This window comes from Scylla paramamosain, chromosome 8, assembly GCF_035594125.1.
Source record: "Scylla paramamosain isolate STU-SP2022 chromosome 8, ASM3559412v1, whole genome shotgun sequence".
NCBI lineage: Eukaryota > Metazoa > Arthropoda > Malacostraca > Decapoda > Portunidae > Scylla > Scylla paramamosain.
Genome location: NC_087158.1, coordinates 5,917,497 through 5,930,209, shown reverse-complemented (window position 1 = coordinate 5,930,209; position 12,713 = coordinate 5,917,497). Strand labels below are relative to the sequence as shown.

The 12,713-nt window shown below is 44.8% G+C and overlaps 1 protein-coding gene across 1 annotated transcript; it reads left to right on the top strand.

Moving 5' to 3' along the window:
* The first annotated feature begins 1,010 nt into the window (after positions 1-1,010).
* LOC135103182 (uncharacterized) lies at positions 1,011-11,798 on the top strand. Its single transcript, XM_064009276.1, has 3 exons — positions 1,011-1,050; positions 1,142-2,118; positions 11,700-11,798. The coding sequence occupies exons 2-3, from the start codon at positions 1,180-1,182 to the stop codon at positions 11,796-11,798; spliced, it is 1,038 nt and encodes a 345-aa protein (XP_063865346.1). The 5' UTR covers positions 1,011-1,050; positions 1,142-1,179.
* The last annotated feature ends 915 nt before the right edge of the window (positions 11,799-12,713 follow it).

The window sequence follows — 12,713 nt, the reverse complement described above, 5'->3', positions numbered from 1 at the left end:
CTCCTCATCACCCATAAAATTATTCGCTCAATACGTACCGCGAGCTGATGCAGGGACGGATTATATGTACGTTTATACCGACATCATTTCCCCCTCGCGATTTGGCAACCAACTAGTTAATATATTAGACGTCATACCACTCCCCGGCGACAGCACCAGTAAAGGTGCGAATTCAATTACGTATAAACCACTTTCTGCATCAACTATAGAGAGTGTGGCCATCAAAATTGCTAATCAAAGAGGCAAACCTATTCAGTTTGAAGATGGGGAAAACAGTGTTACTTGCGTGTTACATATAAGACCACGTTAACTTTGCGTCTCGGACGTAAAATTTTGAAGAGAATCGATGAAGGTGGGATAATGGGTGGAGTGGAGGATAATGAAACAGGCAGGTGTTGCCTACTTCCGAGTCAAGGCACGGGCCTCGCGACCATCTGCGCGGGAAGCTTCAGTGTTTCCCCGCGCGGCATGGCGGCCGTGACAAAGTGTTGACAATGTTATAGAAAAAAAAGAAAAGAAAACGGGTGTTCACTGTGGAACAGCAGAGGCGCGGATTTTATGTGAAGTGTGTGGGAGATGGCGCACTAATCCATCCTGCCCCTCATGTGTGGAAGACCAGTGTGATTTATGCGAGCGGTGTGGACTTCTGTTTCCACATCCACCGCCAGAACACACCTGCGAAGTTGGCAATCCTGCTTCTTCTGGTAAGCATTATTATTTATTTTGGCGGGAATGTATAATAATAAAGATGAAATGACTGTCAATCTTTACAAGTTTGAGCTCTGAGCACATCTTCCTGTACAGGCTCACACTCGATTGAGGTTGAGCAGAACGGCGGCGTAGAAGGCCCACGTCGGCGGACGTCACAAGGCGACATCCCACGCGGAGGCGGGGGAAGAGGTGAGAAAAAAAAAAAATACTACAAATAATAAAGCAATAAATACGGTGCCACCGCCACTACTAATATTCTTTTTTTTTAAGACTCGCCACGGCCGGGACCGAGTGTATTCAATTCTTCCGAGACTTCAAGTCCTTCACTACCTACACAAGGTAAATATCAATTCAATAATAATAATAATAATAATAATAATAATAATAATAATAATAAACTGTCGCTGCTACTTCTATTTTTTCTTCCCAGACACGCCACAAGCGGAGGCGGACCACGATGAGCGCAGCATGGCAGGAGAGTCGGCGGATGCAGACCTTGACGAGCGCGGGATGTCGGAAGAGCCGCGGTTAATTGACTCGAGGGAAAATTTTATGAGGAGCTTCACCAGACATCAATATGACATACCTGATCATGTAAGCAGAAATCCACTCGGTCTACTTACCGAATACAGGGAGTTCTTTATACGGGAAATTAGATCATATTTCACGTCACACGGCTCGCCATTCCCCCCCACCCTGAAAATATTTTCACACATTTCTCTGTTACTAGTGAAATTCTCTACCTTAGGCGAGGATGAACATCGAGTCATTCATATTGCTTTTAGAGCACGACTGATCACCTATCAAGATGTGCCTGACCTTGTTGATTTATGGATCCATCAGCTGAACAGTCGGCTGGAAAGCCTTACCAGCGAGACTGAAGGATCTGGTTTTATCATTTCAAGAGTTCAGAATTTTTTCATCAACTATTGCTTGCACGTCGCATGTAGTGGCATAGGAGATTATGTTGCTTATCCTAGAGGCGTGCGAGGAGGGAATGAAATTTTCAATCCTGATGGCCGACATTCATCCTGTGTTATTCAGTGTTTGGCGGCTTTCAGACTTCATGCTCGAGGTGTACCTTGGAAAAGAATTCCAAAAATATTACGGAGACGGCATGGCGGAGAGAAATACGTCACGCGCGGAAAAGTAGGCAGTCCAGTGACTTGGGAGAACTTGAGTCAGTTAGAAAGGTTAAATTGTCTGTCTCTGGACGTTTATACACTGACAAAAAGCGGTGAGATATACTATTTAACATTATCAAGAAAAGGCTCGCGGAAGTATAAAACTGTAGTCTCACTCCTTTTACTAGGTGGAAAACATATGACGCTCATTAAAGACGTGGAGAAGCTGCACCGGAAATTGACGAGAAGCAGCCCCACCCCAAAGGGTCATCAGTTTTGCAAAGTATGTTTCAGCTCAGTTCCCAAGTCTGTCAGTTTGAGCGATCACGAGTGTCACTGCGACTTCACTCAAACTCTTCTCTTTCCAGGTGACGGTGAAAAAGTAAAATTTAAAAATTTTTCCTACACCTATCAGCCTGCATACTTAGCATTTTTTGATTTTGAAACTATGATAAAACCTAAGGAGAATAGGAGTGTGATAGCTGAACATGACCCAATTGGATACTCGTATCTCATCATCAATAGGCATGGAGATGTCGTGGAAAAGAGAAGTTATTTCGGTGAAGATCCCGTGAATAATTTCATTGATAGCCTATCCAATGCTTGGGGAATCATCAAGGAAAGTGTAGTTAGCTATCCAATTAGCATGTCTGCGGAGGATGAAGCCCACTTCAAACGTCAGCGTCACTGCGAGCTCTGCCATCAACCCTTTAATGTGAAAACCCCACCTCATAAACATCACGACCACTCATTACCACAAAATAATTACAAGGGGCTTTGTGCGCACGATGCAACCTCCAGTGTCGTGACATGAGGAAATATCTCATCACTCTGGCACATAATATGAGCTTTGACGTCTCCTTAATCATAAAAGACCTTCACTCGCCAGAGTCGCACGTGGACATCCTTGCCAAGTCAGAATCGCATTTATTGAAAGTAAGGATTAAGGAATTGCAGTTTCAGGACACGCTTTCCATTATGAATGCTGGCCTCGGTCATCTCGCTCAGAGTCACGTGCAGGCGGGCTATAGCACGCGTTACGCCCAGGAAATGGTGAATTACCTCCCCGAGGATGTAAGGCGTGTAATTTGCACTCAAAAACAGTTTCTTTGTTATGAGTACATCACCGACCTTGGCCGCTTAGAAGATCGACAATTGCCACCTCATGAGGCATTTTATGACACGCTCAAGGGGAAGGCTCTGCCACCTGGAGAATATGAACACGCTCAAAGCGTGTGGAGTATGACATCCTGCCGCACTTTAGGCGATTACATAAGACTGTATTGTGAGATTGATGTGGGATTATTAGCCGACACATATCTCAAATATAGATCATACCTGCATGAATTTTATGGGCTGGACGTGTCACATTACGTGTCACTGTCTTCTTATGCTTATGACGCTTTTTTAAAGTCGACAGGCGTTCAACTTGATCCACCTTACGACCCTAACATGTATCACCTGATCAAAAGAAATGTACGAGGAGGCTTTGTAACTTGCGTCAGGCCACACCTGCAGTCAAACCACGAACCCGACGGTGGACCCGGCACCTATGTGTTTTATCTGGACTATAATTCATTATATGCAAGCGTTATGTGTTCCCCCCTGCCTATGGGTGACATCAAAAAGCTTTCTCAGTCAGAGATGGATGATTTTTTTGAAGTTGGCATCCAGAATCATGCGACAGATGGCGACGTCGGTTACTGGCTGCATTTAGACAGCTGTGACGTTTCCCCCGACGTGGCTCGGATCACGGACGAGTTCCCTCTGTGCCTCGCACACATGACTATTACAGAAGATGACATCTCGCCGTACAGTAAAAGACTGTTAGAAGCTGAGGGTCGTAAGCTGGGGAGGAAAAATCATAAACTCGTGGCCAGTCATAAGGGACTGAAAGATCATCTCATCAGTCTGGAATTGCTGCAACTTTTACTCTCACTTGGACTGGAAATACAATGTGTTCATGCTATATATAGCTTCAGACAGGCTCCATACCTGAAACCTTTCATAGAAAGGAACGTCGCTCAGCGTAAAAATGAGACGTGCGCCATTAAAAATCGCATTTGCAAACTGATGTCAAACGCAGTTTATGGTAGATCCATGTTATCTGAAGTGAAGTATGGCCTCCAGCAGAAATTAGTGACAAAAAAAAAAGTCTTTCCTGAAGTATGCAAGAAATCCATCCTTTAAAAGGGTCCACCAATTAGGCGAGGACCGAGTCATATGTGTCAACAGTAAGAATACGATTAAAATCAGGCAGCCAAATTACTTGGGATACCATATTTTAGAAGTGGCAAAGAAGTACATGTACAACTTTTGGTATCGTGTCATCAAAGCTAATTATGGGGAGAGAGCTAAATTAGCTTATGAAGATACTGACAGTTTCATTTTCAGTCTGCACATACCTACAAACTTAAATGATGAACTGAAACATGGACCCATGGCAAATTTTCTCGACACCAGTAACTTTGCTTCAGATCACCCGTGTTTTAATGGGGAGCGGAAGGGTCAACTAGGCTTGCTGAAATCTGAAACCGGATCCACGCTCATCAAAGAGGCGATTATATTAAAGCCAAAGATGTATTCGCTGCTGTTGGAAGATGACAAGCAAGTATCTCGAGGTAAAGGCATTCCAACTCACCTTCAGCAAAATATATTGCATCGGCAGTATAGGGAAACACTTAATAATGTCGCATGTGGGATGGTAGATTGCTATAATATCAGGAATGTGAAAGGACAAATTTGTACCACTCGTATGCGAAAGCGTACGTTGTCACATTTTGACGACAAGCGCTTTCACGTCGATGGCTACACCTCAAGGGCGTATTATCACCCCGACAATGATCCGCGGGAAAGAGATGTGGAGAATGAGATGGAAGAGGAGGCGGCGGTGGATGTGGGGGAGGTGGAGGTGGATGAGGAAGAGGAGGAGGAGGAGGAGGAGGTGGAAGAGGAAGAGGGGGATGGGGAGGGGGAGGATGGGATAATGAGTGGTCTGTGGCGTGATCGGGAGAGACTTTCCACGACATTATTCACATCGTGATTAAGGGGTAGAGAAAGAGGGGACGCAGCTGCTAGCAGCCGCCCTTCATGTAATGTAAAAAAAAAAAAAAAACATTTGCACTGACCACGTACGCTAAGGAAGAGGGGGAGGTGAAGGATGGGTTAATGAGTGGGCTGTGACGTGATCGGGAGTGGCATTCCATGACATTATTCACGTCATAATTAAGGGTTGAGAGAGACCGCGGCCGCTAGCAGCTGCCATTCATGTAATGTAAGAACATTTGTTTTGAGTGTGGGGTTAAGGAGGGGAATGAAAGGGGATTTTGTTCATGTGCTGTAAGAACATTTGTACTGTCCACGTGGGATAAGGAGGATGAGGAGGAGGAGGCGGAAGAAGAGGAGGTAATGTAAGAACATTTGTACTTTGGTAGGTTAAGGAGAGGGAGGGGGAGGTTGAGGAAGAGGTGTGGGTCGGGGAGATCCACGTCATAATTAGAAGGCAGGGATGAGGATGCAGCTGGGAGTTTAGTTATGCTGTTACCTACATGACCATGTAAATAAAGGTTAAGCAATAAATACTGTAAACATATCGTAGCGTCTTTTAGTAACCCTCTGAACTTAACATGGACAAGACATTTAGCGAAGAGATGCTGAATCTCTTCAGATATCCTGCATGCATAATTATTGCAGGTTATACAAATTCCGGCAAAACACACCTCTGCAATAAAATTATAGAGAAATATCAGCATGGATTTAACAGAATTATCATTTGTGGCATCTCATCGCATTCGCTGCAGCAGAATTCCCCTTTTCAAGATAAGGTCGAAGTGCATGAGAAAATTATTGATCCCGTGATGGATGATGACAGTCCATACGCCGACCCGCAAACGCACACACCCCTGATATTAGATGACAATTTCCTCACGGCTGGCAATTCTCAAACGATAGCAGAGGCTTTCACCAAAGGGAGACATAAAAATTTGTCAGTTATAATGATAGCACAGAATGTCTTTTTCCCCGGAAAGTATGCTAGAACGATAACTTTAAATGCCTCACATTACATTCTTATGAAAAACAGAGATATATATCAAATTGAATGTCTGGGCAGGCAACTTTATGGAAGGGAGCGCGCCAAACACTTTGTGGAAATTTATAAAAATGTCGTGCTTAGACGAGATCACGGTTATTTGTTGTGTGATTTATCCCCGAACGCACCCGAAGAAATTCAACTGCGCACGAATATTGTGGATGAGCCGCCCTGTGAGAAAGTCTATCTGCTATGAACGCCGTTTTGGACGAACTTTACCGGGATATGACGAATCCTGCGGCTTTAGGAGGTGTGCAAGCACTCTACAGAGAGGGGAAGAAAAGGGATAAGAATCTAACACTCCGCGATGTGAGGGCATTTCTGCAGGGCAACCGCACTTATACGCTTCACAAGCCGACACTGAAACGTTTTCCGCGGCGAAAAATTCTCGCTCCTAAACCGTCCGTCATTTTAACTTGCGATTTGGCTGATTTTGCGAGGCTGCACAGACACAATGGCGGCGTCCGATACATCATGTTTTGCCTGGACGTTTTCAGCAGATACTTGAAAGTGGCAACGCTGACAAGTAAATCCGGACACAGTAGCCTGCAAGCGCTGAAAAAAGTTCTAGAGTCGGAGAGTTTTACAGGCGTGTCGCGTCTTTTTACCGATCAGGGATCCGAATTTTATAATCAAGCAGTGAAAAAATATCTAACTTTGAAAGGTATTACCTTGTATTCCAATTACTCGCGTGAAACAAAGGCGAGTTTGGCAGAAAGGGTCATCCGAACCATAAAGACAAAAATATATAAATATCTCACGCAGAACAACACACTGACGTATATTAACGTCTTGCCCACCCTAATAAATACGTACAATCACACCCCACACCGCGGTTTGGGCGGCAACCAAACGCCGGCTCAGGTTCACCGCCTCCGCGAGCTGTCACAAGTCAGGAAGCAATTTAAACGAATGTATTTAAATCGGCCAAGGGGAAAGAAAGTTGTCAGTCATAAATTAGACGTGGGAGACATTGTACGCTTGCAACGTGCTTCCCGAACGCAATTTAAATTCAATAAGGGTTATACCGTCAACAATACCGAGGAGCTTTTTAAGATAAGTCGTGTGGATTACTCACATAAAATCCCTATTTATTTCATAAGGGATTTGGCGGGGGAGGACGTGACCGGCGCTTTCTACAGGGAAGAATTAATCAAGTCCTCTCTTCCCTCACATTACCAGGTCGATATATTACGATCGAAGGTCGAGCGAGGTAAGAGAAAGTACTTCGTCCACTGGCGTGGGTATCCAGATAAATTTGACAGCTGGATAGATGCGGACGACTTAGTATAAGATATGGATGAGGAAAAACCATTGATATTGAAGTACAAGGATTTGGTTTTTCTCCTCTCGCACGTCACCCCTAAATTGCGGAAGCAGGTCTTGCAAAGTTTGAATAAGCGCGAAGTCAATTGCATCTCGGAAATATTCGCCAACTTTTTGAAGAGACGTCTGACGGACGACGATACCATCATTAACCGCCTGAAAAAATTCAAGAGTGATATTCGCACTGTAGCCTTGAAGAAGACGCCCGTGTACAAGAAGAAAGCCATTCTAATCTCCAAACGAGGTGGCAACATATTAGCCGCGTTACTCCCGATAGCCGTGTCGGCAATAACAAGTTTACTACAGAGATGAAAGAATATTGTTTAGTTCCCGTCTCAGTTGCCGAGAGGTGTAAGTTTAAACCAACCGACAGCGCAACTCATCACCGATTCACGTCAAAACAAGTCAAGAAAAAAAAAAAAACTTCACTTCCACTGCCGGCCGGCGTCCTCCCCGACGCCGCCACCGTGGCGCCACCACCACCACGCGCACCTGTCAATCCACCCTTGGATGATTTGATTCGAGTTGCCGTTCCTCCTTCCTTTAGATAATATGGTTTATCTCTCTTGAAATTATTGGAGGGTAAACCTGGGATTTCATGGGATGAGCGCGGTAACTTACTTCCACCATTTTCTGGCATAAGCGTGTTTGATTTCATACGAGTACTCGGTCACGAAAAGGGGGCCGCGAAAAGACTTTCACCCGATAAGCGTCCATTATTATCACTGCTACTTCGCATGGCGCAACTCCCCGCGGATGCCATCAGAAATACGACTCAACGAAGTAAACTGATAGGTGGCGGGGTCGGTGACATCTGGGAAGCATATTAAATGAGAAAGCTCCCCATCTTACTCTGTAAACGAGTAAGTACATCAATAATACATGAGAGCACGTGTTAGGCGCGTCAGGGGTGCAGGCCCACGGATGGATAATTGATGAGGGTTATGGTCAAAAAATGTTCACCCCCCCCTAACCCACATCCCCTAATAAATAATACGTTCCCAGCCCTCCATCCCTTCCCACCAACAAAGGAAAAAAAATAACACCTGCGTCAATTTGAATGAATAAATTCTACTACGCAGAAGGTGTAATATCGACCAATACGTGCGAATAAAGGTCCGCGATGACACATTTCCCCCTCACTCCCCTCACAGAGGGTTCAACGTGTGGATCAGCCCTCCAATTACTCGTCAAGATGAAGGTGGTCGAGGGCAAGCTGACCGATGGCATCTTCCGCGACCGCCGCTGTTATATCATTTATTCAGTAAATGCCGTCTCCACCGAACCGAGTGGGATTGCGCGGGATCTCAAAACGATTTACCCATACGAGAATACACATGCAGCTAGAAAGAGACTCTACTCGCTTCATCGGGCCACGGCAGACACGAGAGATGACCCAGGACGTATCATTATCCACGCGCCTCCCACAGGAAGCGTAAATCTCCCTCACCTGGTGGCCTGCGTGACTCAGTATGGTTGGGGCGAGGCCGTCGAGGGAAACGAGAAGGCGCGACAGGCAATCGCGACGTCGAAGGATTTGCCTTACGTGGAAGGACTCAAGATGGATACAAGCGTGAATCGACGTCAACACTTCCAGAATTACCTGAAAAAGATTGCCCTGCTAGCCATGGCAAACGCTGAAGTAGAGCAAATTATTATCCCGGAAGGACTGGGATGTAGAGGTCGCTGCCAGGATGAGTGGAAGAATAATTACCTGCCTATGGTGGAAGGGCTGGCGCAGCGACTTCAACCTTTTGGAGTTGAAACTATTCTGGTGAGGAAGTCTGAATAACTATATCATGTAAATTTTAAAATAAAGTTGATGTGTGTTTGACAAATCGAGTATAAATGTATTCCTTAATTGGGGTGACCGTTATTATTTATTTTGATCATGGCGGGAGCAGCATATCAGACAGAAATAAATAGCCAGTGATTATGCTCGACGTCTTATTCATGACGTGACAACCATCATGACGAGAGCGTTCACACCTCCCACTCGAGCGGAATACGACTTGCTTTTTACGCAAAGCAAAGGTGGAGGTTTAGACGACATCCGGGTTTTTATTCCACCCCATTCAAGAAGAGGTGGCGGTCTATTTTCCGTTTTGAGTGGCTTTGCTAAAAGAGCAATTCCCTTTCTCATGCGCACTGTAGCACCCGAACCGCTCCAAATGGGAAAAGGTTTATTAACAGATGTTTTAGAAGGGAAGCGACTTCGCGAATCATTAAGAAATAGAGGTGTTGCAGCCGTGAAGGGTGTGGGGGAAAGGATAGTTCGAGGCGGACGAGTAATGAAAAAGAGGAAAGTTGGAGTCGGAAAAAAAAAAAAAAGAGAAAACCACCAACCAGGCAACTGAAAAGAAAGACTTGCTATAAAGCAGATATCTTCAATATTTAGCTTAGTCGCAAAGATGACTCATTACGGTCCGGATGTGCAGGGTGGAGCGACCTCCACCCCCCTGAGCAATTATCTGACGGCCGTGAGTGAGAACTTTCCGCGGGTGAATCGCTTGCATACCATCGAATCGTCAGTCGCTGCGAGGGGAAAGTTGGACGTATTACCCGTTAATTTAGATGCAAATGCTAATAATCATGCGGGGATCAACGATCCTTACATTGAATTTAGACTGCCTGGTATTCCAGGGCAATTTTTGGATCTATCAACGCTGTCTCTAGAATTGCGAGTTAGCGCGACGAAGGCAGACGGCGCGCCACTAGACGATGGCGATCACGTCGTTTTTAGTAATGGTTTGAATAATACGATGTTTAAGTCATGCGCTTGTTATTTTAACGAACAGCTTGTGGAGTCATCCTCTTTGTTCAACTATCACGCCTTCATTAAAGTGATTACAACAATCCCTCAGGATAAAATTGACTCTATCGGTCGCGTCGCCTTCTACCACCGCGATTATGATGGATCAAAAGGCATAATCAATAAATTTGATGAAGACTATTTCACGGGAGGGAATAAAGACGAGAAACAAATGATGAAAGATTGTAAAACGCACGGCATTTCGATGACTGCGCCTTTGTTTTCGGATATATCAAGTCTGGACGCTTATCTGCTTGACTCTGTTGATGTGAGAATTCGATTAGAATTGGCTAACAAAACATGGATTCTTAATTCACATCAAGATGCCAGCAGTTTCAAATTTAAGCTCAAGATGGCTAAGTTATGGGTTGACCGCGTCACGCCACATCCGCCCGCCTTAGAATCGTTAAATAACTCCTTGACTCGAAATCCAATGCAATACACTTTTAATAGAACGCTCAATAAAACGTATGTGTTAGCCGCCAATCAAACGTCTTTGATTGCCGAATTACCTTTCGCGCAAATCATACCTCAAAATTTGACCATGGCAATAGTTGATATGGACAGCTTACAAGGCGTAATTGATAAGAATGGTTTATATTTTCAACACGCCGATCTGTCACATGTACATATCACCGTGAACGGGGCGACCATTTATAACGTTCGCAGCTCTTTCCCGCATCACGCGTCAAAATTGTTTTACACGACCCTTGAGTCACTAGGATTGGACACGCGTAATTCCCTAACATTTGATGCATTCAATAAAGGTCGGACAGTATGTTTCTTTAACTTTGTGACGGAGGACGTGCACAATGCCATCCCTCTGGATAAATCAGGAAATCTAAGAATTAATCTGTCGTTTGCCAAGGGACGTAATCACAACCGCGTCATAATGTTTTTCGTCGACACTACTGGCGTCATAGAAATTGATCATTATCGTCACGTTCGCTGCATTGTCCGCGCATAAGCCGTCATGAATGCACGTGAAATACAGGCCGGTCTAGCAGGCATCTTGGGCGATCGAGTTTATTTTTTAGGCTGTCACGATCATCGCCATGTGACAGATCTGATAAATCTTGCCAGAAAACAGGTGAAGCCATGCGTTTTCATTCTAAATACATTGAGTGACTCAAAGACCATGGGCCACTGGATTACTGTTTATCTTAATTTTCAAAGTCAGACCATAGGCTATTACGATAGCTATAACTTGCATCCCAAATACAATTCCGCTGTCTTACATCATTTTATGCAAACTTGTCCACATATGAAAATTAGCACATTAAATTATCGACTTCAGGGGTTGAATTCCCTCGTGTGTGGCATTTATTGCATGTTCTTTTGCCTTCTACTGAGTTGGCATACATTAAAACGTGCAATGTGCATTATTCACGCCACCTTCAAAAAGCATCAATATCTATATAATGACAAAAAAATTACTCGTATGGCATACGTAATATTTCGTAATATGCCGCATTGCATGCCTACGTTTTGCCCAGCCGGCAGCCGGGCGAGATGTCGTAACATCTGTAAAGCGGTAATAAGGTAGATTGGGGGGTGGGGTGGGGGTGGGAAAGGGGGTCAATATGGGGTAATTGCTGACGGATAAGCGTCACTTCGCCATCACCTCTCAACCCAGTCGGACGTCGAAGCCTCATCTCCAAGAATGGAGCAAGCTAACAAACGTTTCATCTTGAGAACTGCGGGTGAGTACGCCATTACCTTGCACGGCATCTGACATCTTCACCATTGTAAATTACATTAACGTTCTTTGCCAATGAATAAGAAGAGGGAGAGTGGGAGGGGAAATAAAAACTTTTCCATTGTTCTCATCGTTTTTTTTTTTTTTTTTTTTTTTTTTTTTGTCTGTTACAGAACGCATCTCTTTCCGCTTTGATATCTATCTGGGCGATGCTGGGGGTAAGCGAAGCCGTGCTGACCATGAGGATGTCAATGTGGAGAAAATGTCAGAACCTGCAAAGAAGAAATTGATCTTTAGTGATGACGACATGTCGCCACTGCCGGCCAGCCCACCTCCTGACGCACCATCAGGACAGGAGTCGCAACAGCAGCAGCCGACATCGCAGTCGATTCCGCCACCTCAGGAGTCGCTGATGCCACCTCCGACCGAAGCACAGCCGCAATGGTCAGATGAGTCGACAGTAGGCGGCAAAGAGGGTCAGGAGGTGAAGAAGAAGTCGCAGGAAAACAGAAAAAAAAAGAATATTCCCCCTAACACGCCAGAGGACGACAGCACACCAAAACTCCCCGTTGCTCCAGCCGCCCCTCGTAAGAAGCTGGTTCCTAGAGTTATTAAAACTACGCCCGTCATTGACAGCGATGACGATGATCTCTTCGCCTTCAATTCGCAAATGTTTTGAATGAAAGAGATGTATTTGCCCTAATAAGCAATGAGCTGTATTTGTCCTAATAAAAATAAAATGTTCCATCGACTCTGCATAACCTTTCTAATAATAATAATAATAATAATAATAATAATAATAATAATAATAATAAGGTGACCATCCGGCATAAGTATTACGTCAGCCACGCCGCTGGCGGTCGGTGAAAGTGGAAGAGGCCGCCACTCCGCCCTGACCGTCACAGACGCTTCCTCCAGGTAAAAACGATGGACAGGTAACGGAACCTCGTG